This window comes from Pipistrellus hanaki, assembly GCF_964339955.1.
Source record: "Pipistrellus hanaki genome assembly, chromosome: 20".
Lineage (NCBI taxonomy): Eukaryota > Metazoa > Chordata > Mammalia > Chiroptera > Vespertilionidae > Pipistrellus > Pipistrellus hanaki.
Genome location: NC_140522.1, coordinates 7,524,061 through 7,550,749, shown reverse-complemented (window position 1 = coordinate 7,550,749; position 26,689 = coordinate 7,524,061). Strand labels below are relative to the sequence as shown.

The 26,689-nt window shown below is 42.7% G+C and overlaps 1 protein-coding gene across 1 annotated transcript in view; it reads right to left on the bottom strand.

The window, feature by feature from the left end:
• USH2A (usherin) overlaps positions 1-26,689 on the bottom strand; it is a gene marked incomplete at its 5' end in the record, with an annotated part of 394,535 nt that overhangs the window by 225,450 nt on the left and 142,396 nt on the right. Inside the window, 9 exons of the mRNA XM_084868505.1 lie at positions 5,865-6,062; positions 9,354-9,434; positions 9,569-9,772; positions 14,757-15,030; positions 16,350-16,480; positions 18,093-18,272; positions 19,342-19,443; positions 20,125-20,251; positions 24,380-24,510. Coding sequence (XP_084724631.1) covers positions 5,865-6,062; positions 9,354-9,434; positions 9,569-9,772; positions 14,757-15,030; positions 16,350-16,480; positions 18,093-18,272; positions 19,342-19,443; positions 20,125-20,251; positions 24,380-24,510 — 1,428 coding nt within the window. The remainder of the gene's footprint in view (positions 1-5,864; positions 6,063-9,353; positions 9,435-9,568; positions 9,773-14,756; positions 15,031-16,349; positions 16,481-18,092; positions 18,273-19,341; positions 19,444-20,124; positions 20,252-24,379; positions 24,511-26,689) is intronic.

The window sequence follows — 26,689 nt, the reverse complement described above, 5'->3', positions numbered from 1 at the left end:
AATGTAACCCGAGGTGAAGGGACCACTTCTGAGAAGTCTTCAGTGTGAATGGCCATAAGCAGTCTTAACAACTATGTAGTAGAAATTCTCAGCTGAACAGAAAAACAACAACATACCTGACATCAAAGCTTGTATTACAGTCATCTCTCTGCAGGCTTCTGAAGTAAACATAATCATGGTACCTTCACGTAATTTGTATATAACCTATATGCATACATATACTACACATACGTATACGTATACATACACATAACGAGCAGGGTCTTACTTATTGACGGACTAATCACAGAGGTTAAGTTCCCAAGTCAGGCATAAGGCAAAAATCACTCATGAAGGGCCTTTTCATTTCCTATATAAATAGTAAGCTCTGTGCCGAAACCGTTTGGCTCAGGCCGAAACCGGTTTGGCTCAGTGGTAGAGCGTCGGTCTGCGGACTGAAAGGTCCCGGGTTCGATTCCAGTCAAGAGCATGTACCTTGGTCGTGGGCACATCCCCGGTAGGGGGTGTGCAAGAGGCAACTGGTCGATGTTTCTCTCCCGTTGACGTTTCTAGCTCTCTATCCCTCTCCCTTCCTCTCTGTGAAAAATCAATAAAAATATATATTGAAAAAAAATAGTAAACTCTGTGCCTTGCTATTGGGAATCACAGTGGAAGGGGAGGGAGGGCTGGCCTTATTAGAAAGGCAGACTCTCACGCCACATCCCATCCTATCAGAATCCGCAGTTGACAAGAACCCAAATAAGTCTCACCTCCTTCCAGAAGAACTATCTGTAACAGCAGAGCCCCTACCTACTGACACCGCCTGGTCTCCATCATCTTAGCATGTTCTGCTCACAGAGCTGACGCCAGGAACCAGGGGCAGGAACACATGAAGCAGGACCACCAGCCCAGCAGGGACAGGAGCCCTCTCTGCTGGCTGTTGCTCCCTCCTCAACAGACCTTCTGCTGGAGAACACTTGATAAAGGCAGATTTCTAATCCTCGCCTAAGTATGTAGAATTTCCTGGGTAGAACTCAGGAATCTGCATTCTGAAGCAATCCCGGAATCTCCTTATGGCCAAGAGAGCTGGGAATTATACTACTAGCTGCTCAAGAGAGAGAAAAGTGACAGACACATTTGCAGTATGTTACCCACTTGCTTCAGATAGACTAGCCTCGTACTGCAAATTAAGACTGAGCCAGTTGTCAAAGCAAAATCTGTCTTAATAATAAATTAAAATGTGTCTCATTTCTACCTACATTTAGATTTACTAGTATCTGGGTTATCTGAAATACTCTTATTGATTCTTCTATGAAACTACAGTGAATAATAAATATTATCTATTATTCTATTTGAGAAATATAATTCCTAGACTTAAACTTAATGTAATGAGAAAATATCTTCTATGTACCAATTATAAACCTAGCATAGAGGTTGGCAAACTGCAGCTTGAGAGCCACATGCGGCTCTTTGGCCCCTTGAGTGTGGCTCTTTCACAAAATACCGTACGTACAGCAGGTACGGACGTACAGTACGATTGAAACTTCGTGGCCCATGCGCAGAAGTTGGTTTTTGGCTCTCAAAAGAATTTTCAATTGTTGTACTGTTGATAGTTGGCTCTGTTGACTAATGAGTCTGCTGACTACTGCCCTAACACTACAAATTATGTTGATAATGAAGTATATACATTTAAACACCTTAAGAAAGAAAGAAAAAGAAAAAAATAATTATAGTCAGGGAAGGGTGGGAAGTGATCAAAGAACTTGTATGTATCTATGCATAACCTCTGGGCACAGACAATAGGGGAGTGAAGGCGTGGGGAGGGAGGTGGGGTTGGGCTAGAAGGGGTCAGTGGGTGAAAAAAGGAGACATGTAATACTTTCAACAATTAAGAATAAAAAAATAAAAATTAGCTGAAACCGGTTTGGCTCAGTGGACAGAGCGTTGGCCTATGGACTGAAGAGTCCCAGGTTGTGGGCACATCCCCAGTAGGTGGTGTGCAGGAGGCAGCTGGTCAATGTTTCTGGCTTTCTATCCCTCTCCCCTTCCTTATTTTCTGTAGAAAAATCAATAAAATATATTTAAAAAATAAAATTAAAAATAAAATAAATAAAAATAAGAAAAGGAAATTATCGTGTCCTTGCACATTGTTGAACCCACTCATTCTTCACATCATCTCAAACCCAACTGAGAGTCACATTCTGAGCAGCCGGGTTTGCAGGGAAACGCCAGGGCCATCTCCCATGCAGCAGCATCCCGGAGTTAGCAGGGCTGCAGGGAGAGTCCTCGGAGCTGCGCTGTTAATTGGAGCGCTTTGTGAGGAGTCTGAGGATGCACCGCAGGGCTTTCTGCCCTGGGGCACCAGCGAGGAAATGAACTTCAAGCGGGCCCTGCTCTGAACCCTGGCCTTGGGAGGGCAGGGGAGCTGGCCCCCATGGCCAACAGGGGCCCATTTGCTCTTGAGTGGGGCTGTTAACCCTTGGACTCTCCTGGCTCCTGGGATTTATCTCATTTAATCCTCCCGTAGCCAAATTCATTAGTGGTAAATATTCTGTCTCTCTTCTGGTTCCCTTTGCTAATATTCATCCCCTCCCCCACCACACACACCCCGTTTGTCTTCCGCATCTTGTAAGCCTGACCATCATTTCCCATTTCTTTTCAATAACCCACTTCACTTCATGTTGGTCTATTGATGGAACTGATATTTTCCTTCGCTGATTTTAGGTAGCTACTTTTAATCTTTTATCATTTTTCTATACATGGGTAACACTTTCTTGTCCTACATTTTCAAGTTTCAGGTGGGAGGTGGAAGCCGTAATGAGAATTTCTGGGCAAAACTGAGACTTGACCACTGGTCAGACTCCACATGGCCAGGGTCTCCGAATGCTGGCTTTGCTGTGACCCACAGACGCTAAGAAAATACCTACTTACCAGCACACCGGCTGCATTCCAGACCAAACACTGAGGCTGACTGCAGGCGGTGCCTGGGCATCAGCATTTGTAAAGCTCCCTGCATGGCTTAGTTTGCTCCTGGGTGAAACTACTGCCAGGTGAGGACCCCACTGTAATGACCCAGGGTTTATACACACATGGCAGGACATGAAACACAGGCCAATGGACACATGACTTGAAGGAGAGCCCGGAGCAAGCGGAATCTGGAGCTGGTCCAGAATGGCCATGAGTTCTCAGCACCCTCCTTCTCGAAATACTGAGAAGACAGAAGCTGAGGCATACAGACTGCTCCGAGGCCAGCACACACTTAGGCAAATTTATCTGTGGACCCCATCTTAATCCCAGCAAAGGTTTTTATTAATCACTAGCTGTCCAGTGCAATAATCTGAAAAGGATTTCATTTACTTTTGCTTCCCCATCCCTAACTTAAAGACAGGGTTAGGGATGGGGAACCGGATGCTATAATTAGGGGCAGGATTGCATTTAGCCAAACTGGGGGTTGTGTTTAGACCCCGCTCTGGGAGGAGGTAAGTCAGGAAATCTCCCTCCTCCTCATCAGTTTCATGATATGCAACAGATCTACAGGAACTTGGAATGTGCTCAGAGTAGATTCTACACTTGATCTTAGTCACAAGGCCGAACACAAGCCTGGAACGGACTGTCTAACCTCAGAGGGAAAGCGGGGAGGATGGGTGGGTGGAAAGAGATCAACCAAAGACCTTGTATGCACAAATGCATAACCCATGGGCACAGAAGATAGGGTGGAGAAGGCGTAGGGCTGGGGGTAGGGACAGGCTAGGTCAATGTGGAAATAAAGCGGACTTTGTAATACTTCCAAAAATGGAGATTATAAGGAAGATTTTTAACAAGAAAAAAAAAAAAAAGAACTTGGAATCGATTAAATGAGATGTTTAAATGTCAAAAGAGATAAACACTGAGACTGCTGAGAGGGAGGCAAGCTGGTGAGATGAGGAACAAATGCAAATTACATAAAAGAATCACACACGAAAAAAAAAACTTTAAAAATGATCTCAAAAGGCTCAAAGAATAGAACCAACACTGCAAAAATCAGGAAAATGAAAGGGAAACAATTATAAAGCAATCACCTAGAATCCAGAGACTAAAGGGCATAAAGACAATTAATTCACTGGCCATTTACTGTGTGCTTACCTCTGAGCAAACTATTTCATATGGGAAATTCATTTTTTAATCTTTACAACAATTATAAAACATAAAAAAGGTTTCTATCCCCATTCTGTATATGAGAATACTCTGGTCAGGGGAGATGTTTATAAATTTCCCTGAGATCACACAGGCATGCACAAAAAGAGACCAGTAAAAAATAAAGAAAATAACGGTGATGGCAAACATGATTCTATGGTGAAAATTATTTTTTTAAGTGTTAAATCCTTTAAACCCTTATAACAACCTTATCCATAAGAAAGTAAGAAAGCCCACGAGATAGATTCAGTTTCTCCTCAGGTGTTGAAGACGATTTAATATAAATATCCACTGAGTGGGATGAGAACTCGAGGCTAGCATTTAGATAGTTTGGAAAAACATAAAATATTTAATGAGGAGCTTATTATAGAAATGTGACAGGATTGGCGTCACGACCTAGTGCCCGTTTGGAAACTGCAGGCTGAGGATTTTTAGGGATAAACTGTGTGTGTTTTTTTCCAGCCCGTTTAGCTACAACGTGCCCACCGGGCAAAGTCAAACTGGGGACTAACTCAGGGTGGGTTTTTCTCAGGTGTTAAAAATAAAACAAAGGAAATAAAAATAGATGAAAAAGAAAACCTAGTGGTATATTTGAACTAGAGAGGCTAAAGAGTCGGAAAAAAAGGAAGTAAGAGCTACAGGGGGTTGAGTCATAGATATACCGACAAGATCATTAAGGCCACTCCAAAATCCATATGATTTTTCAAGTTACAAAATTCTCTGACAGAGAAAAATGTGTGTGTGTTTTCTATCAGATTTGTGAAGCGTTTTACTGTTTTTGGTCAAAGGCTTATTCTGACTTCCTATTTCAGGTGCTGTGACATATCATGAAGCCATAAGCAGCTCTCTAGCACACGAGTGCACGGATTTACGGATTTGATTCTGGGACATGTGTGTGATGTGTGGGAGTCTAATCCTCTCCCATTGGTCTATGTGGCCCCGTGAGAAATTGATTCACTGGGGTGCCCACCCAACCGCTGGCACTCTGATCCTCCTGGACCTGGACATAATTAGGTTTAATCAACGATTTTACAATAAATAACGGTGCCATGAACTTGGGCTAGTCCCAGAGAGTGTATTTTTTTTTGCGAGGTGAAGTAGGTCTGCTGGTCCTGTATGAACATACAGAATCCTTGGAAGATGAAGAGTGTAAAAGCTCTAGACACCTGTGACCTACCTTCTGGGGACAGAAAATAGGGGCCCTGCACTGAAGCTATGCATAAAAGTCTATGGTGATTCTTCTCATTCCAAATGAATGCAGGCTTCCAATTCATTACATAGCTCTTGTTTCGTTTTGTTTTTTCACTACTATTGTTTTTAATTTTTTAATTAAATTATTATCTGTCTTTTTAATTTTTATATGCCTTTTTAATTTATTTCAGAGAAAGGAAGGGAGAAGCAGAGAGAAAAAGAAAAACATTAATGATGAGAGAGAATCATCCACTGGCTGCCTCCCGTCTGCCCCCTATTGAGATTCAAGCCTGTGACCCGGGCATGTGCCCTGATCTGGAATCGAACCTTGACCTCCTGGTTCACAGGTGGACACTCAACACTGAGCCACGTCAGCCAGGCTGGTTCTTGTTTTTAACCAGGCACATAGAGATGAATAATGAATGCATTTGGAGGGAAAGAAACCTCAGAGAATGCTTTTACTTAGAAATCAAACAAAAAGCCAACGAATAAGGTTTCCTCCCACTGGGAACGGCCTCTACCTGTGCGGTTGGTGGTCTGCACAAGCTCGGACGTGGCACAGGGGGTGCGGGGCGGGCCGGGCACGCCACCCGCAGGGCAGGCTCTCAGGACGTACTTCTCAATCACACCTCTGACCTCCACGGGTTCATCCCAGGCCACTTCCACGCTCAATCCGTTTATGCTGCGGACTCTGGAGGGGGCTGGCACGCTGCGAGGAGCTGCAGATGAGAGAGAGAGAGAGAGAGAGAGAGAGAGAGAGAGAGAGAGAGAGAGGGGGGGGGGGGAGAATATCAGAGGAAATGGGCAAGCCGAGGAGACTGCTGCCCCATTCTTCACTTTTAATGGCCACAGTAAATCAGACTCGACCATTAGCATAAATACAATTTATTAGAGTTGTAACTTTTCAGCACTGATTTAATATGACTGCACATCTTGAGCCATTCGGCTTAAGCGATATTTCAAAACCATCAAAACTCCATCGACATAACGTGCTTTCGAGCCTCGTCCAGGCTTTTCCCAAACATTTAACGGAGCCGACGTGTTTCAAACATCGCTCCTAAGGGAGGAGGTGGACGGTGGGCAGGTAGCAAGTTCAAACAACGGAACGATGTCCCTCTTTGAGGCGAGGTAATTAAGAGTGTTATTATACACAGCGGGTTGACACTTTTATGTCTTCCATGGATTAGCCAAAAATGATCACAAATGCGATGGCATTTCACAGGGATGTCTGAGCTTACTTTCCAAATTCAATTGTTTTCAAATTATTTTTTTAAAAAATCAAAATACTCTGATATGATATACAGATGCATGCCTAATTGCATGTCAGGGGGTGGAGATGCTCATGTCCTTGAGATTCTACACAATCATTTTGGGAGACGTTTTCTTCCGAGTATCAAAGAACGCTAACACGGCCCAGCCGGTGTGGCTAAGTGGTTGGGTTTCGACCTATGAACCAGGAGGTCAGGGCGCATGCCCGGGTTGCGGGCTCAATCCCCAGTGGGGGACAGGCAGGAGACAGCTGACCCATGTTCTTTCTCATCCTTGATGTTTCTATCTCTGTCTCCCTCTCCCTTCCTCTCTGAAATCAATAAAAACATATTAAACACACACACACAGACCACTAACACAAAAGAAGGGATTTTAAAGCAACTACAAAACTTCACTTACAAGCTGTGTCCGTCCCCTCATTTTATTTTATTTTTAAATATATTTTATTGATTTTTTACAGAGAGGAAGGGAGAGAGAGAGCTAGAAATGTCGATGAGAGAGAAACATCGACCAGCTGCCTCTTGCACACCCCCTACTGGGGATGTGCCCGCAACCCAGGTACATGCCCTTGACTAGAATCGAACCTGGGACCTTTCAGTCCACAGACCAACGCTCTACCACTGAGCCAAACCGGTTTCGGCTGTGTCCCCTCATTTTAAAAAATCTATACCTTTAACTATTTATCACGTGTTTCCATGGGGTCTGATCAGTAAAAATGTCATCACAGCTGACCGCTCTGGGGACACTGAGGAAAGGCCCGGGGAAGCCGGGCAGGATGATGGATGAGAGACCCGCTGTGGCCGCTCCCGGACTTGGGGCCCCGTCTAAGGTCGATCGCTCCAGGTTGCCCACATCCAGCAGCCTCCTGCTCTGACTCCACTGCTCAGACCCGTCACCAAGCACAGCTTCCAGGGAGACACACGCAGACAAAGGCCGAGAGGAAGCGTGGAGGCAGAGCACTGGGGTCTGTGCCCTGCAAACAGCTTGGTCGCCCACAGAAAGCACGCCGGCCACACGGTCGAGCTGTGAGTAGAGGGATCCTGGGAGCGAGGCTGATTTTATTAGTTCTGAAATGTGGTGCCCAGCAAAGTACAGGGCTGTCTAACAGATGGTCTTCTCATAAGGGACAGAGCAAAACTGACTCCAAAATAATTAAATAGCGCAATTATTCTCCAACCCCCGGGAGCATGTCACTGCTCAGGGCTGTGGTCAGACTGTAAATATGAATTTATGGCATAAGACTCGGTGGTCAGACTGTCGCTATAAATTCACTGCTCTATTTGCATATTTTCTCGGTGGTCCTCAAAAGGGAGACGGCTGAACTCCTTTAGGTGATGCACTTTCTAGATACCAATTTCCGGAATCAGAAGAAAGGCAGACTTTATGGTGTATTTGTTAATAAAGTAGAGAAGTGGTCCCTGGATCATTTGTTCAGTGGCTAGACCATCCGCCTGTGACCTGAAGGGTCCCAGATTTGATTCTGGTCAAGGTTGTGGGCTAAGTTCCTGGCCCTGGCCAGGGTGCCTGTGGGAGGCAACCAATGGATGTGTCTCTCTCACCCTGATGTTTCTCTCTCTCCTCCTCCTCCTCCCTTCTACACTATCTAAAAATCAATGGAAAAATATACTCGGGTGAGGATTAAAAAATAAAAATAAAGTAGAAAAGTGTGCAATAGGGTCAGAGGACATGTGCCGGTAACAAGTAAACATTTTATATCAGAGCTTTCTCCAAACTCTGAACATTCAATTCCTTGTGTTGCCTACAAATAAAATCATCCTGGGGAAAGGGGCATGCCATCTTCTTCTGGAAAATCTGCAGGCAGAGAGCTTTGGAAATGAATCTTAGTAACTCATCTCAGTGTTCAGCCATCTTGAAAATGGACAAGATTCTGCAAAAGATTCCTGCGTTAGTCACTCTTGTTGATTAAAAAAAAAAAAAAAAAGTATGAGAGAATATCTTGGTGAAACACACATCTTTGGATAAACTGTGACTTGCTCAGGACCATGTGAAGAGACATAAGGGGCGTCCTGTGGAAATGTATTTGCCTCTGACAGATACTTGACCCAAAAGGGTAGAAGGCTACTGACTCACACAACCTTCTGTGGTGAAGGCCTTGCTGTGATGACACTTCGCAAAAGAGATGTCTCGTCACTGCCAGAGGCTCCACGCACCCATAAATCGGTTGTCTGAGATGAGCCTAATGTATTCTCTCCAACTCCTAGTTGTTTCCAACTGAACGGAAGAATAGACGGGTCAGCAGTGTCTGTCCTGGGACAGCCATTCAAAGACCCTGAAGTCAACACTGTCACAAACGTCTGGTGTGACGGAACCAAACCCGGGCGCTTCCAACCAGGGCACAGATTTCAAGTGCACCTTCTGTGAGAGGGAGGTCAACCCCCATGGTCATCCCCACGCTACCTCCTGGGGCCTGTCCAGTCTATCATGGCTTCCTGTCCCAGCCTATTACTGAAGATGCAGGCTGTTACACCCCTAAGACAAATTACCCCTTTCTTCACTAAAGAGGGAAGAGTCAAGCCTCAGCCTATACTTATTAAATAGCCAAAAAATCAAAGCACTTCAGCCATGGGCATTAGCCAACCAAGGCACGCTCTGCCACAGAACGCAACATGCTCCTCGCACCAAGACTGTGACGGCCTTTCCTTTTCTTCACATGCCCAAACATGGGTGCACAGGCATGTGCGTGTGTGGGCACATATACATGTGGAGAGAAAACTATTTACCTGCTCCAGTTGTGCGCCCCCGACTCCAGTCACTCCAGACAGAACCCCCTTCGTGCAAGGCCATCACGTGGTAGAGGTACTCTTCATGGAAAGAAGAAGTTGACAGAGAAACTTGTCAGTCCCTGCAGACGAGGGAGTGGTCTGGCAGGAAGGAGGCAGGACAAGGAGGCGAGGAGGAGGGGGACATGTCATGTGGACGGAGCCCCCCACGTTACCTGTGAAGGGTTGCAGGCCGTGGTCCTGCGCGCTGGGCTCGGGGCCCCGGTATGCCAGGATGGAGTCGTTCCCCCTGCAGTTAATGGCGCTGTCAGGTGACAGGCATCCGTCCAGATTGACTCTGATGGCACCGCTGGACACAGACGCCAAGCAGAGGGTGGTGCCACGCTCAAACGCAACGTCCCGCAGGCAGCCGCCGAAACCTGGTGAACAGGGAGACTGACTGGTCAGCCTAAGGGCTAGAGCCACTCAGCACCCATCCTCCCTGTCCTCAGCGGGGTTGAGTGTGGAGTGCATTAGACACACTTTCTAAGCCTGCACATCTCCTGGGGGAATCCTTAATGCCTCCTCTACTGTCACAAGGAAATGCTTATATTGATGTTATTTGGGGACAATATAAGCTGATGCATATAAATCAACTGAACTTTATTCAGCTGAAAGCCTGCATATACCTCTTTAGGTGTACATTTTCTCCTCATGCAGATGCTACCTGAATGGAATTTAACTCATTGCATATTATGGCAGAAGTGGGGGGGCATGCGACATGCCCCGAATTCCAAAAAATTAAGTTACCTACAACAGTGAGAGTTTAAGGGTCATAAAAAATAAATAGTTCAAGTAGCATAATTTTTCAGCAAGATCACTAGGGGAAAAATACCTTCCGAGGGTACTATGCAGGATACCAGGAGGGAGAATAGAGTTTTGAAATACACTAGGGCAGTGGTCAGCAAACTTATTAGTCAACAGAGCCAAATATCAACAGTACAACGATTGAAATTTCTTTTGAGAGCTGAAAACTGACTTCTGTGCATGGCCAAGAAGTTTCAATTGCACTGTGTGTGTACGCCGGCATGTGAGATTTTGTGGAAGAGCCACACTCCAGGGGCCAAAGAGCCACACGTGGCTCTCAAGCTGCAGTTTGCCAACCACTCCCCTAGGGTCCTCAGATATTGCCCTGCATCCCACACTAATCTCTTCAGAGAAACAGAACAAAGACCCTGTAAAATCAGCAGACAGAGGGGCTACGGTTGGACTCAACCATTTTCGCTGTATTCCATAACTGTGAACATACAAATGGTTCCAGTTTGTGGTTCGTGGTGGCATGACAAGGACCGGGTTGTTTTGGCAATGGCCGCACCGAGAAGTGTCCCTGAATGTCTCATCCACACAGTTGACTTAAAAACTTGAACCACCACGCAGTTCAAGTCCGTGAAGCTGAACACAGAACATGGAGAAACGGATGAGGACGCACTGGTGTTTGGCTGGAAAATGGCAGGGCAGCCAGCTGGCCCGGGGACAGCAGTTGCTTTGAGTAACACGCTCTTAACAGAGACCAGCTCAGGGAGGTCTGACAGTTCTCTGCTCAGAAAATTGCACAAATTGGTCATAGAAGAAAAGAGCAGCCTGCCTTTGAGATCGCCATGGTACACACACACACACACACACACACACACACACACACACATTTTGAACTGAACATGTCAAATTCGCAAGGCCCCTAGCACCTGATTAGCTTTTTCTAGACCAAAGCACCTCAGCGGAAAGCGGAAATAAAAGATCATTCAAAGGCTGAGCAGTAACATAACTTAATGGTAACAATGACCACATTGTTCTCTTCTGAGAGTATATGATGTCTTATTATCTCCCCGCACACATTACGTGGGCCTATTTCCTTTTTAAACGCCTTTGCTCTTATTCACGTTCCTCTAGGCCCAGCCGATCGATACTGCTGGTCTGTCATGAACACACAGTAGATGCTCCGGAAGTTGGGTGAATTGAATTAAAAGCAATGAAGCTCAATACAAAGGCATCTGCTTGAAAATTCCTAAGGAAAAAAGCTAAGAATTCAAATTTCTTTGCCAGTGACTTTCTGATGGCGTAGAGCGGAAACCACCCAATTTCTCCACACCCTACCGGTTTCCTACCAGCCAAACAGGGACCATGGAAAGACAGCTGTGGCCAGCACCTGTGCTGTTATGAGAAACACCCTGTTATTAAGGGTCTGTGAGTGGGAGCAGTGTGGACGCTTCCTTTTCTTGCTTCTTTGCCTTTGTGAGAATCAAAAAGGAATAAATGAACAAACAAAAAAAAAACCCTCCTACTCCCAGGCTTCCAAATAATTGAAAGGTGGCCCAGAGCTGTGGGCGGACACCTCAGCCAGGAGCCCTTCTAAGGAGGCGGTCCCAAGCCAGGCTGGTGGTCTGACCGGAAGTCTGGCTTCAGCCCCCATTGCCACCCCCTCCAGGAGCATTACCTGTGACACCATGTGTCACGCCGTCACTTCCAACCTAGTAGTTAGTGGCAGTCCCACAGACAGTTTTAAGTTAAATGCCAAGGATCTGAGCTAGTTCATGGCCAGCCAATTATGTTGGCCCGCATACCCAAAATACACAGAGAAATTAATCTGCATTTGATTCCAAGGAAGATTCCAACATTATTGGATAAGAAAAACAAACAAACAACAATAACAACAAAAAAACAGCCCTGATAGGACAGATATTTCTAAGACTGCAGGTAATGGACAGAAAAAGGTGCTGCATTGACCACGATAAACTGGAATCTCTGCATGTGCATGTTCTCCTGATCCCTGTCTAAAACACGAGTGACTTGTAAAGACCAGCATCACTCAAAGCATCTGCATCAGAATCTGAGGAAACAGCGTCATAAAATATGCATTTTTAATAACCTTTCCAGGCAATTCTAATGTATGCTGGTAAGCAGTAACAATGGTGATGATGATAACAGCTAATTTTATTGAATGCTTACTATGTCCCAGCTACAGTACTTCATATTTTATCAGTGGTTTGAGACCTGCTGATGTAGCTGATACTGCACTGATAAAAATTTAGTATTACCCATAAATAAAGTATCTTTCAGTATTACAGACTCCGTCACGGCGTCGATTAAATCATTCTCTCTTGGGTCTAGGTTGATGCTCTGAGCTTCTGTCATTATGATATGAGCATCCTGGTTTAAGCCATGTCTCTAGGGCCCTCGTGGGAAAGGGTGTTGGAACACTTGAAAGTAACATGCGTGGTAGGGATTTTTCCTCCTAGATGTAAATAAGGTCAAGCCATCTTGCTCAGATAAAGGGTTTCCGAGCTCTTTCTAACCTTGGCAACCTGACTCCAGGAGAAGCCTTTATATGGATGTAATATTTCCAGCCTCTGTTACATCTTAAGTGCCTTGAAAATGTCATCACTGTCGTACACCTGGGATATTCATTAACTCCTTTACCTGTACCCTTCTAAAAGTCTTCGTAGAGCGTGCCATATATTTTCTATTCACAGGCATTTAAATCTTTATGTACTTACCAAATAGGCAAAAGCTGCTTTGTGGAAATTTTAACCATTCACAGGGCATGGGTTTTGGAATGGGGTAGAGACCATTTTCTATATGGGAGCATGCTGGGCCATAGGCTGGGAGTCTCTGTGCTCCCCAGCCCCCAACCACCCCCCTTAGAGAGAAGGAACAGTGGCCTATGCCCATGAAGAGAGCACTTCCTTTTTTTTGTTTGTTTGTTTTAAATATATTTTATTGATTTTTTACAGAGAAGAAGAGAGAGGGATAGAGAGTTAGAAACATCGTTGAGAGAGAATCATGGATCAGCTGCCTCTTGCACACTCCCCCCAGGGATGTGCCTGCAACCAAGGTGCATGCCCTTGACCGGAATCGAACCTGGGACCTTTCAGTCCGCAGGCAGACGCTCTATCCACTGAGCCAAACCGGTTTCGGCGAGAGCACTTCTTATAAGACAGTGGACTCCGACACCTAGATGCCTGGCCAAAGGGCTTGCTAGCTGCTCACCAGCCACGTGGTCTTGGACAAAGTCCTTTCCTCCCTCCTCCTCAGGCTCCTCATCAGTCAAACGGGGACGCAGATACGGGTAATAACACCTAACTCACAGGCTCCTTAGAAACAGCCAACTCAACCTCTGGGCAAGCTCTCAGAATCATGCCCGGCACCACAGCACAGAATCAGCCATTGTTACCTTTCAAAATAAATAATTCCTCGAATGATGTTCACTCTCATTAGGTGAGTTAAAAGCTATGAGTTACATGGGTTATTTTTCCCTCTGATTATGTTAAAACCCATGATAGGAGTTAAATACTTCAGCGTGACTTATGCACTCGTGAACTTTTCCTTCCTGATTATGAAGAATCAATGAGACATAGATTTTTCTCACAAGCATGTCTGAAATTCAGCTAAACCCACCTCTCCGTGTGCCTTGCTGCAGGGGAGTGTTGTTGAGATGCCTGGAGACACTTACTGTGTTTCCCCTAAAATACATCCTCCGAAAATAAGACCTAGCACATGGAAAGATAAGACATCCCCTGAAAATACGACCTAGCACAACTTTGGGAGAAAAAAATTAATATAAGACACTGTCTTATTTTTGGGAAAACAGGGTAGTAGTTCTGTCAGAAAACAGCCCTCTTGAACTGAACGACAATTTCCTAGTTGCACACCTCCCTAACTTATGTTTTTATTCTATAAATATAGATAATGATCAGTCTTCAAAAAACAAACAAACAAAAAAAAACCACCCAGAACTACATATGTTTTCTAAGGAAACATAGAAGTATATAATATGGAAACTAAATTTCAATTTTCTGAAGACAGGTTAGAATAAATATATTCATTAATAATAGGCAATACAGTTGTAAATATAATGATTATGGAGGAGGGCACACTCCCAAGAGCAACTTACAAAACTATGGGAAGAAGTGGTCCATGATTTTTTTAATTAATTAATTAATTAATTTATTTATTTATTTATTGGTAACTTCACATTCTGCAATAAAGGGGCGGTGGGAGTAGCTTTTCCCCTGGTTCTGTTACTACATCTTTTTAAAAAAAATATATTTTATTGATTTTTTACAGAGAGGAAGAGAGAGGGATAGAAAGCTAGAAACATCGATGAGAGAGAGACATCGATCAGCTGCCTCTTGCACACCCCCTACTGGGGATGTGCCCGCAACCAAGGTACATGCCCTTGACCGGAATCGAACCCGGGACCCTTCAGTCCCCAAGCCGACGCTCTATCCATTGAGCCAAACCGGTCTCGGCTATTACTACATCTTGAAACAAGAACCAAACAGAACCAAACAAGAACCGAACAGAACCACCCAAGCCTGGTAAAACCAGGGCCGCCCTGCTTTGGCGATTCCTCCAGGTGGATCTTACCTGGTTCCAAACCCAGGTGTGTATGCGAGTCCTGCAGCTCCAGGGGGACTCCTCCCAGGTAGACCGGGGAGTTCACTGCCAGCGGCTGGGCTCTGGGCTGTGCCACGCGCTCCATCAGTTCGTTCAGGCTTGCGGACACCAGGGCACTTTCCTTCCGAACCGTCACCGTGTTCCACGTCCCATCACAGTAGGACAGCCCCAGCCACAGATCCACTCGGGTGAGGGTGAGACTGGTGTTTAACCGGAGGCTCAATATTCCGCTCTTCAGCTCCACCTGCATTCATAGAGGAACCAAGCAAGTGTGAAAAGACTACATTTCAGAGAGAAGAAATTTCTCTGAAAACACTCCTTAAAAAGAGTCTACTTTTGCCGAAACCGGTTTGGCTCAGTGGTAGAGCGTCTGTCTGCAGACTGAAAGGTCCCAGGTTCGATTCCGGTCAAGGGCATGTACATTGGTTGCGGGCACATCCCTGGTAGGGGGTGTGCAAGAGGCAGCTGGTCGATGTTTCTCTTTCATCGACGTTTCTAGCTCTCTATATCTCTTCCTTCCTCTCTGTAAAAAATCAATAAAATATATTTAAAATAAAAAGAGTCTACTTTGTTCTAAGCCAAATGGAGCAGCATCTCATGAAGTACTTTGCAAGCTTATAATTGACAAGAAGAATATTGTAGTGCGTCAAAGGAAGTCATATGTAGTCATGGTTATATGATATGACACAACATGAGGCAGGCAGGCACTTTTTGGGGCTGCAAACCAAGTAAAGATTAAACCCAAGCATCGATGACTAAAGAGGACAGAACAGTCTGAATTATGGTTCTGTTTTTTGAATTTTTAGAAAATGAGAAAATACTACTTTGTATATCAATTTAATTTGGGGGGGAAATATGACAAGACCATAAGAAAATGAAATGTCAAGCTTGATTAAGTTTGTTTTAACTGGTTGGTGAACTCAATTTCAAATTTGTAAGACATGTTTTGAGGCACTATTCCAGTTTTATTAGTCTAAATCTCTAACTAACACAATTGCTTCTTTTAGATTAAGATGCCATTTTCTAATAGGAACACAGTTTGCCCAATTTTTCACGAGACAGGAAGCACCTCCAATAAGTTTTCTTTCAAAATGGTACATGATAGCTATTTTCCCTATGGTGTTGTTGCTTTGTTAGAAGTCAAATCAGAACCATAGAATACGTAAAAACTTGAACTCAATCATGTCTAATGAAATAAGCCAGATAAAAATTACTGCTTTTGCTATGCATAAATAGCATCTTTGTGAAGTACATCAGGTAAGGCAAGCAGTTCTTCATTGAACTTTCATTCATGCAATAAACACTGAGATCACTGCTATGTTCCAAGGACCTGCTGCTCTGAGATAAACACCGTCTAACGGCAGAGAGAGAATGTGAAATAACACCATAACCAAGACAGAAACAGGGTCGAGGAGAGAGCTTCTGGGAATCAGGAAAGGCCGCCAGAACTGAAAGTTATGTGGAAAAAAAAAAACCCTCAATTTAGTATAATGTAAACCCATGGTTTATTTTGAAATGGAATATGACATTTTTAAATATATTTACTTAAAAGAATTAACGTACGGCAAGAAAATCAGGTCCGTCTTTGTTGTAAATGAAAAGGAGCAACCCATTCAACTGGTCTGTTCTGAACTTGAAGGAAATCTCAAAGTCCATGCCGCCATGAAACGTGCCTGGGTCAAGTTCCAGGAACCCTTCAAAGAAAAGGATATGTACATATCAGCACATGGGATGAAAAACTGCCAGCCTTGTATGTCCTAAGATACCCTGAGGATATACACTGTGGGTCAGATAAATCTCTCGCAAAAGAAGATGCTAATCAATGTTAAGAAACCTCCCTGTAGCCCAGCTGGGGTGGCTCAATGGCTGAGCATCAATCCATGAATGAGGAGGTAGAGGTTCAATTCCTAGTCAGGGCATATGCCCAGAATGCAGGCTCGATTCCCAGTAGGAGGCATGAAGGAGGCAGCCGATCAATGATTCTCTCTCATCACTGATGTTTCTATCCCTCTCCCTTCCCCTTCCCCTATGAAATCAATAAAAACAACACATAGACATGTAACAGAAATTCTATATCTTTACAGAAATGGCAGAAGAACTTGACATACCTTTTAAGAGGAAGTACTTTGTTCTTTAAATCACGGCTACAACTAAGACTATTACTGTTTCATAGAAGCATTAACAATAAGCACCTGCACTGACTAAAGAAACTCTGAATAACGACAGCGATGAGAAAGAGCAATGGAAATGTACGCATGTAGCTTTCTATTTTGAAAGTAATTTAAGCGACATAGTAACAGACCAACTTCATTCTAAAGGCAGGAGGCAGCCGAAACTGGTTTGGCTCAGTGGTAGAGCGTCGGCCTGCGGACTGAAGGGTCCCAGGTTCGATTCCGGTCAAGGGCATGTACATCGGTTGCAGGCACATCCCCGGTAGGGGGTGTGCAAGAGGCTGCTGGTCGATGTCTCTCTCTCACCGATGTTCCTAGCTCTCTATCTCTTTCCCTTCCTCTCTGTAAAAAAATCAATAAAATATATTTTTAAAAATAATAATAATAAATAAAGGCAGGAGGCAAAGGTGGGCTTTCACTTGAAGAACAAGACATGTCCCCCAAGCTGCTATGCTCTCCTCCACCCCTTACCCAGGGGGCTGCCAGGCAGAGACAGTAGCTGGGGACATGCCAGGGACCCTGCACCTCAGCCTTGCTGCAGCATTGGAACACTCCTTACCTCCTTACAAAGCTGAGCTTTTACTGAGAAATATTGTCCTCTATCTGATAAACAGATAACTGTGGGTTAATCTGGTAACTCCTTTTTTTTTTTTTTTTTTTTTTTTTTTAGAGAGAGAGAGAGAGGAAGGAAGCAGATAGAGAGATAGAAACATCAATGATGAGAGAGAAACATCATGGATCGGCTGCCTTCTGGACACCCCCTACTGGGGATGGAGCCCACAAACTGGGCATGTGCCCTGACTGGAAATTGAACCAGTGACTTCTGGAATCCTGGGCCAGTGCTCCACCACTGAGCCACACCAGCTGGGCTGAAACATCTTTCTAAGTATAGTTCATTCTAAGTAAAACAACTGACTGACAAATGGACATTCAGAGCTGCTTTGGGCCATTACGGAGCTTCTGCATGAAGAGATATTTATGAATCTTACCATTTATATAGTATGTATTCAAATTCTGGGCATCAGGCATAACTAGGTGTTCACATGAGGTCACAGTAATTGGACAGGGGAGAGCCGGGTATGCCAAGGAGGAACAGGGGTGCACAGCCATGAACTATGGCTGCCTGAGAACTGACCTGCGCCCAGGAAATGGGCTCCCTCCTGCAGTGAAGAGGGACATCCCTCCCAGGTGTTATATGCATTGACCTGCTCTTCAGAATTCTGCCAAACCAGAGGCTCCCAAACAGCAGAGGGATGGTAATTCTTCATAAAATGCACATCCTTGAGACAGCCCACAAAACCCTTTCGGATTATGCCTGTGGGAGTTGACAGACGAAATAGGTCTTTTGAAAAATGCTTTGCAAGCAATTGATTTTATGTGCAATTAAAATAAAAGAATTGGAGAACCGCTCTCTACCTGTTTATTGCAAACTTCTCAATGATTCCTGTAAATGCCACGCCACCAACTATGCTAAGTGACAACAGAATATTTAGCCCTGGTTCAGACCCATCTTATATGGAGAAAGAGATGTTACGGCAAAAACCCTTGGTTTTATAGTATTAGCAAGAATATTGACTTTTGAACTAACCAGATCATCTCATCAGCCACTGGTTCTAGAAATGAAAGAGCAATCACACTTTAAAAGTATTTAAAGGAAGTGTTTCTATTAAATCTATACTTGGTAGTTCAGTTCCATCATCATCATCAGGAACTAGTCTGTTATACAAGTCAATCAGTAAGTTGACCTCATTTCTAGGTATGGTGATTTTGTTTCCTTAGATCAATTTGATTCATGCTAGTTTTATTAATTTCACTTTGGAGTCAGTTTTTGTTCCATGTGCTGAAATACAGGAATTAATTTGTGTCCCAAACCCAGCACTTAGGGCACGTGGCTGGGATTCTCTGTTGGCCTATCATGGCAAAGGCCTAATTTTAGTCATCAATGGATACCCAAGGCCTGAGCAAGTGCCTTCTCTACCATCCACTCCATACTCAGGAGCGTTCTTTGCTCCACTCACTTCAACCGAAAACCAAGCCACCGCCATTTCTGTTTTCAATGTTCTTTTGTGTTCAATTTTTAAAAAATCTCAAAAATACTGACACTTGGTGCTAAAATAAAACATCATAATTTTGAGAAACTAGTATAATCCATTTAAGTACAAGTTTAATGAACTTGACATATCAAAGACTGGTCACTAAGATTTTCAATGCAAATAGTACATGGTTCCTTCAGGGATTAAAGAGACCCCTAATAGAAACTTGTGGCATATTGATACAGGAAACCAGCATGGAATAACACATTGCTCATATTTTACAGGAATGCCATTTGATACTATTCTAAATACTGGTGACAGCATATCAATCCCAGGCCTCCCCGCACTCACCAGCGTCCTTCCTCAGGATGGCATAGCCCCTTGGCAGGCCTCCCACAAACACGCCTGTGTTCTCTCCGATGACAGAGCTGCCATTCAGAGGCCCCGAGGAGCCTGCGGAGGAGAGAGAATCCCAATCTCAGCAGAAGGATCTTTTTCTTTTTTAAAATTTTTTTTTTTTTTATTGATTGAAGAGAGGAAGGGAGAGGTAGGAACATCCATGATGAGAGAGAATCATTAATTGGCTGCCTCCTGCACGCCCCCTACTGGGGACCGAGCCTGCAACCTGGGCATGTGTGCCCTTGACTGGAATCGAACCCAGGATCTTTTTGTCCATAGGCTGACACTCTATCCACTGAGCCACACCAGGTAGGGCTGCAGGAGGATCTTTTTCTATTAATTTAAAGAATGATTAACTGCAAGAATGCTACCCACCAATCGTATAAACAGAGAAATTATGTACCTTTTCTGAGCCTTGATTTCCTTATCACTAAAATGCATATATCAATAATAACTGCTTTACTTTATCTGAATTCTGGAAGTTAAAAGTAACATGAGGTTCAGAACATAAATACAAGCCCAGCAAACTACAAAATTGCCACTGACGACTTTGTCTTACTTTGAAACCCACCCGACACAGATGAGAAAATGGTTGCCAGGTTTTATTTTAGAGGCACCCAAAGGCCAACGCAAATGGAATTTAGGTGAAACTGTGTGGAGGGAAAGGAGAGATATACAAAAAGGAAGGCAGCATCAGCATATCAACAGAGCCATGAACATACATCAAGCCCTTACCTGTGTACTGCCCATCAACTGTGATCCAGCCCGAAGCCTCATGCCTCACAGCGACTACGTCATGCCATTTGCCGTCATTATATTGTTTACCATCATCATTAGTGGTGGTCACTTCCACTGCATATCCCTGAAGGGAATGAGAGAATGAGTGAATGAATGAATGAACAAATGTTTAAACAAAAATACATATACAGAGTGGGGAAAATTACAATAGGTTTACCACTGTGAGTATACAAGACACTATTTGTTCTTGTATTACCATTTATTAATTACTATACTATTTTCCATATGAACAATTGTAAATCTACTCTGAACAGAACTTGTCTTTGGAATGAGAATATCTTACAAGTACGCTTACATTTTGATGAGCTATATTCATCAAACAGGTAATACATTTTCTATTTTGAAGTTTTATATTTTAATTTTGTCAGAAACATTTAAAAAGACAAGAAGTTGAAACTAATGAAGTACTATCCAATTGATATTGTTTTAACAACAAGGAAAAGTCTGGCAAGTTAGTTTTTTCTTATATACATTACACTACTAATAAGGAATTCGGTCACATTAAAATTAGCCAGCTATTAAAAAAAAATTGACTATAAGTGCTGTAGTTAAACTTAGTACCCAATGCTTGTACTCTAAAATCTGGCATTCACACTTATGCCTCAGGTAATAGTATCACAGTTAAAATGAGTTCCTAAGTGGATACTAAGAAATGACAGATTATCAAGAATAGAGATTTGCAAAAAAGGATGTGGGGGTAAGAAAAGAGAAGGAAAAAGAACCTTCTGTTTCAGCACTTTACAGCCAAGTGAACACCTTTTTCAGTTCATCACAAATGACACATGGTATGCCTTTAGTGTGTATGAGGAAGTAAGACTAAGTAAGAGATATTTGAACTTTGTCACCATCATAATTTAATACTACTACTAAGAAAAAGTAATCAGAAAATTATTCTAAACCTTCTAAATAATCTTTCCTCCCTCCCTCCCTCCTTCTTTCTCTCCCACTCTTCCTTCTTTCCTCTCTCCCTCCATTCCTACCTTCCTACCTTATTCTTAATATATTTTTATTGATTTCAGAGAGGAAGGGAGAGGAATAAAGAGATAGAAACATCAATGATGAGAAAGAATCATTGATCAGTTGCCTCCTGCACATCCCCTATTGGGGATCAAGCCTGAAACCCAGGCATATATGTGCCCTTGGCCGGAAACAAACCATGGACCCTTCAGTCCGCAGACTGAAGCTCTATCCACTGTGCCAAACCAGTTATGGCAAATATTTCTTTTTTTTTTCCTTTTTAAAAATATATTTTATTGATTTTGTATAGAGAGGAAGGGATAGAGATAAGAGTTATTAGAAACATCGATGAGAGAGAGTCATCGATCAGCTGCCTCTTGCACACCCCCTACAGGGGATATGCCCGCAACCAAGGTACATGCCCTTGACCGGAATCGAACCTGGGACCCTTCAGTCCTCAAGCCGACACTCTATCCATTGAGCCAAACCGGTCTCAGCAAATATTTTTCTTAATGAAGTTTATTTCCTTGGCAATAATTAACTTCAATCCAATAACAATACTTAATAAACAAAAAGAAGATTGGGTAAAATATTACAAAATATTTTATTACTTGGAATGTTTCACGATACTACTTATTTTGGTATGGTGTTTTTCAAAGAGAGAAAATTGATCATTATCTGATGTAATATGGCTGAAGATTTATATATCACAAAAAGTGCACTGTTAACCATACTATTTAAAACATTTATGTTTAAGTTTCCCTAAAATAGCTTCAGCAATATAACATATCCATTCTACACATTTAATTGGCTCCTGTCAGGCCTCATACAGAGCATGACAACACGTATGACATACAGAATTTCATATTACAAAAAAAAAAAGGCTTTTAATTTCCCAGGAGTATAACTGGCTTGCTTCTCTCATGAACAATATCCCACTCTCCATAGACAACTCGATTGGCAAGAAAAAATGACCACTTGATAAGTCCATTTTCTAGCCCTTGGATTTTCATAGGCTGACTCTTCTTATCTCTCTTTCCTCTGCATGCTCTTTTATTTCCTTCAACCCTATTTCAAACATTTTACTATTTTACAAACACACATTTCATTATCGTAGTTTAATAATTAAAACCAGAACTGGTGTCGTGCCCAATTAATGTGCCCTGGTACCATGCCCATTAGTTTTTCCATTAGTGAATTCAACAATACTAATGGGATTACTAGCATGGCATGCTAATTGGGCGTGACATAAGAAACTGGCTTACTTCTTAGCATACCCTTGCTAATGATGAAATTAATGAGCATTTTATTAAATGCTGTCTCATCAAAGTGTACTTAGTTAGCGTTAAAATTGTTACAAACGATGCTGCATTCTAAAAGATCAGGTGCCTGCATTTGTGCTTCTTCTTAGGATGTTTGGCAACTGTCTCAAGTATTAATAGGTCTCTACATTGGAAACCTAATTTGTTGGGAGATAAAGTCATGGCAAGAACATATCGACTCGGTATGTCACATGTGTTTTCTACTTAGCATACTATTCTTTGATCATCATTTTCAAGATGATTTCCCCCAATCAACGGTAAGAGAATAATGCTGTGGTTAATTCTGGTGCCATGTCATTCAGTTTGTTCTTCCCATTTGGAAGCTATCAGACATGTTAACTATAAGTCAGTGGTCGGCAAACTCATTAGTCAAGAGAGCCGCATATCAACAGTACAACAATTGAAATTTCTTTTGAGAGCCACATTTTTTAAACCTTTAAACTTCTTCTAATGCCACTTCTTCAAACTAGACTCGCCCAGGCCATGGTATTGTGTGGAAGAGCCACATTCAAGCGGCCAAAGAGCTGCATGTGGCCCTCGAGCCGCAATTTGCCGACCACTGCTATAAGCTATTCAGAATTGTTGGAAACCTTTCCCTGTCACAGCTTCCTAGGCGGTGAAATCAGAATGCTTTGTGAATTCCCTGTTAACGTCACAGAACGTAAAACATTTAAATGACAATCACTAGTCAAGTCATTATTGGTCAATAAAATATCATCTGATCAAGTAAATTCAAACTGAAATCAATCACGTAAAGAATGGAAAGATGATAGCTAATAATTAGAGACTTTAAAAAATACAATTAAAAATTGCAGTCGTTTGTCTCTGCCATGACTCTTAACAATGGTTCCAAAAGTTCAGTCTAGAACATGACAGCACATATGTAATTTTAAATATTATGAGGAATCTTTATCCCTTCCCCTAAATATTTCTTCATAGAATGTACTAGGTAGCTAGAAGGGAAACCAAATAAACATTTATAGCTGTAGCCTCCATGTAGGGTTACAGTGTATGTTATACATCCCACTCATCACTTATGTTCAATCAGAGGTTTTTGTGAGAACAAAGTACACAAAAACTTCGAGTTATTTTGAAACTATATGCTAGATGGTAACTTTAAATTCCTAAAAAAAAAAAAAAAAAAAATGCTATTTTTAAAACTCAAAATTTAAAAAGCAGGAAATCTTATTCTAGAAAAATGGTTAACTGTCTCTGAGCCTGAGTAGTAGTTTACCAATGATTTTCAAGTCATTAAATTAGCCAGTATGTCAACAGACATTTCTTTATTGAGCATGTAGTATGCTCCAAGGGTTGTGTGAAGCCTCAAGAATATGTTTGAGGATAAAATAGACTTTAATTGCATTGAGTCTAGCTATGTGTCCTGAAAGTTAGCTCTCTATTTTAGCTGCGGGCAAGTTACATCACTTGTGTACATTTCTTTTTCTTCATTGGTAAAGTGGGGATAATAATAGTATTTACCTCTACATTTCTGGTAAGGATTTTATGTGAAAACATGAGCACTTACCTTAGTACCTGGCACTGTGTTACATCAGCACTGTGCTGTTGAGCTGTTACATGATTCCTGTGTATGTTTGATAAAGTGGGGATAATCATAGTACTTACCTCTACAAAATACTGATGTAACCATTAATACAAACTCTCTTGCCCAATTGTTGAGGCTCAGTGGTTGAACACTGACCTCTGAACCAGGAGGTCACTGTTTAATTCCTGGGCAGGGCACATGCCTGCTTGCTGCTAGATCCCCAGTAGGGGGCGTGCAGGAGGCAGCCAACCAATGATTCTCTCTCATCATCCATGTTTCTCTCCCTCTCTCCCTCTCCCTTCCTCTCTGAAATCAATACAAATTTTTTTTTTTAAAAAAAACATCTTAACTCTTATGAGTAATCATTTACCTGAGGATCAAAGAGAAAATAAGGACGTCCGTGTTTCAGCTGCAGGGCCAAGTACTCCTCCTGGCTGCCCGGGGATGCGGCAAAGACAAGCAAACCTTCGGATACCCTCGTTCGGAAGCTGGCCTTAATGCCTGTGGGACAAGGGCAGTCCGCACGTCAGTGTCGGGTTTGTGGATTCTCCCTGATAAACGTATGTTTGCTTTCATGATTACGGTATTTATGATGCAGTGAGTACATTCAAGCAATTAAACAAAGGGGACGTACTGAGGCAAGCCCAGCCATTTGGTTTCAAATCTATCCCGTTAGGAACGCCAACCTGGACTTGGAAACCCAAGCCTGCACTCACAGGAATCGAAATATAATGAAGGTTACATGTATGCAAAACTCATCAACAGAAAACACATTGTGTCAACCCAAAATCGGATACTCAGAAATATCCATTTGAAGGTCTTATCAGAGTCGTAAAAATAAATGGGTGTTTGGAGATGAGTGACAGAAACACTGGGCCCTCCCTTAATATACTTAAGTTGAAAGAACCGGCCCGCTAACAAGCTAAGAGCTGGAAGACCTGCTAGGAAGTGGTCCCCAGAGTAGAGCTAAGGTTCCGAAACCCCATTCTATAACCAGAAGGTTTGGAGCCTTCAGAATGTTAGGGTCTCCCCTGGCCTTCACAGCACCTACCCGCTCTACCGTAGCCACACCATGCTCCTGCCTCACAGAAACTTCTCAAGCTCAGGATGCAGGCAGTTTTCAGTGGTCACATAGACACCCTGACACTGTTATCACCGGGTCACCTCTCCATTCTGCCTGGTATCCCACCTGCCATACCACAGCCCGCTTCCCTTGTGTGAGGGATTTCACTCATTGCCTTGAAAATGGCAAATATGGGTAATCCAATTCCAGCCAGCAGCTATCTTTAAACAATGTGTTCATTTACATTTGAATGGCTACGCCTTTTGATAGCCTAAGGGCAAGTTTGCATGTAAACAAGTTTGCTTCTCAGTTCCCAGGGCAGAAAAAACAAGGTTTAAAATTATTAGATTTTAAAATTTATTCTTAAAAATATAAAAGTTTATTAATTTAAAAAAAAACAAGCAAATTAAAAAACCTGATGAACAATATTAACTGTTGATTATAATAGAATCAGAGAAACTGGAGGGGAGTGGACTGACAATTCTCGGGGGAAAGGGGAGTGGTAGATGCAGGAAGAGACTGAATATAAACTGTGCACCTATGGATGAGGACAATGGGGGGTGGGGAAAGGGCAGAGGGTGGGGTGGGAACCTGGTTGGGGGAGGGGGGAGGAGGAACTTTTGTAATAATATGAACAATAAAGATTGATTTTAAAAAAAAGAAAAAGAAAATGGCAAATATGTTCAAGAGGCACAATCTGTTCTGAATGAGTTTCCAGTTTAGGTGGAAAGATCGAATGCATGCATACATATAGAATAATGATATGGTCAGAGCCCAGTAAGAGCTCAAGAACATACACGGGAATCATGTAACAGCTCAACAGCACAGGGCTGAAGAACTCATGGATGCCTATTGGAATTATGAAAGTTTGGAGGAGAGAGAGCTCTTTTCAGGCTGGGCTGGTAGAGAAGGCTTTCATTCTCAGTTTGTCAGACTGCAACCACCTCAACAGCCACGCATGTCTAATCGATCTTTCCTCATGCTTCAAGTCCCGCTAGGAAGATGAAATAAATGGGTATAGCTAAGGTAAGAGTTACTTATCCCACATTGTTTCGCTCACATTTTATAGACAATTGGCACTCTCTAGTACAAGAAGTGTCAGAGATAAAAAATGCTGTATTAGAGTAGTCTACCCAATTGGTCAAAGATGTATCAAGAACTGCTGAGAAACAACATGAATTAAATATGCTAATGCGACAGTCAAGGTGTATTTGGTCTGGAAATTAACTGCTGTATGGAGAATGGAGTCTCAATGCATAAGCTCCTAAAATTAAAATAACACTCTGCGCATAAAAACAACGGATCTTATTACTACACAATTATTTCTTTGCTCTCAGAAAGAAAGCAAATCCTCTTGGTTTCATTATCAAATATCCCTTCTGCTCCATTCCCATCTAAACCAATTACTTATAGATTTCTAGAGGTCTGAATGCAGCATTAAGGAATGTGAAATGATACATATAGAAGCAACTCTAACTCAACTTATTTCAATTATGCAAATACGTTCTAAGTTAGAAAAGGTATTTCTTTGTACTTGCCGGCCATGAGGCAGTGCTAAAAATGTCTCCATTCGTAAAATATTTATGGGTAACCAACCTATAAATACATGAATAACAA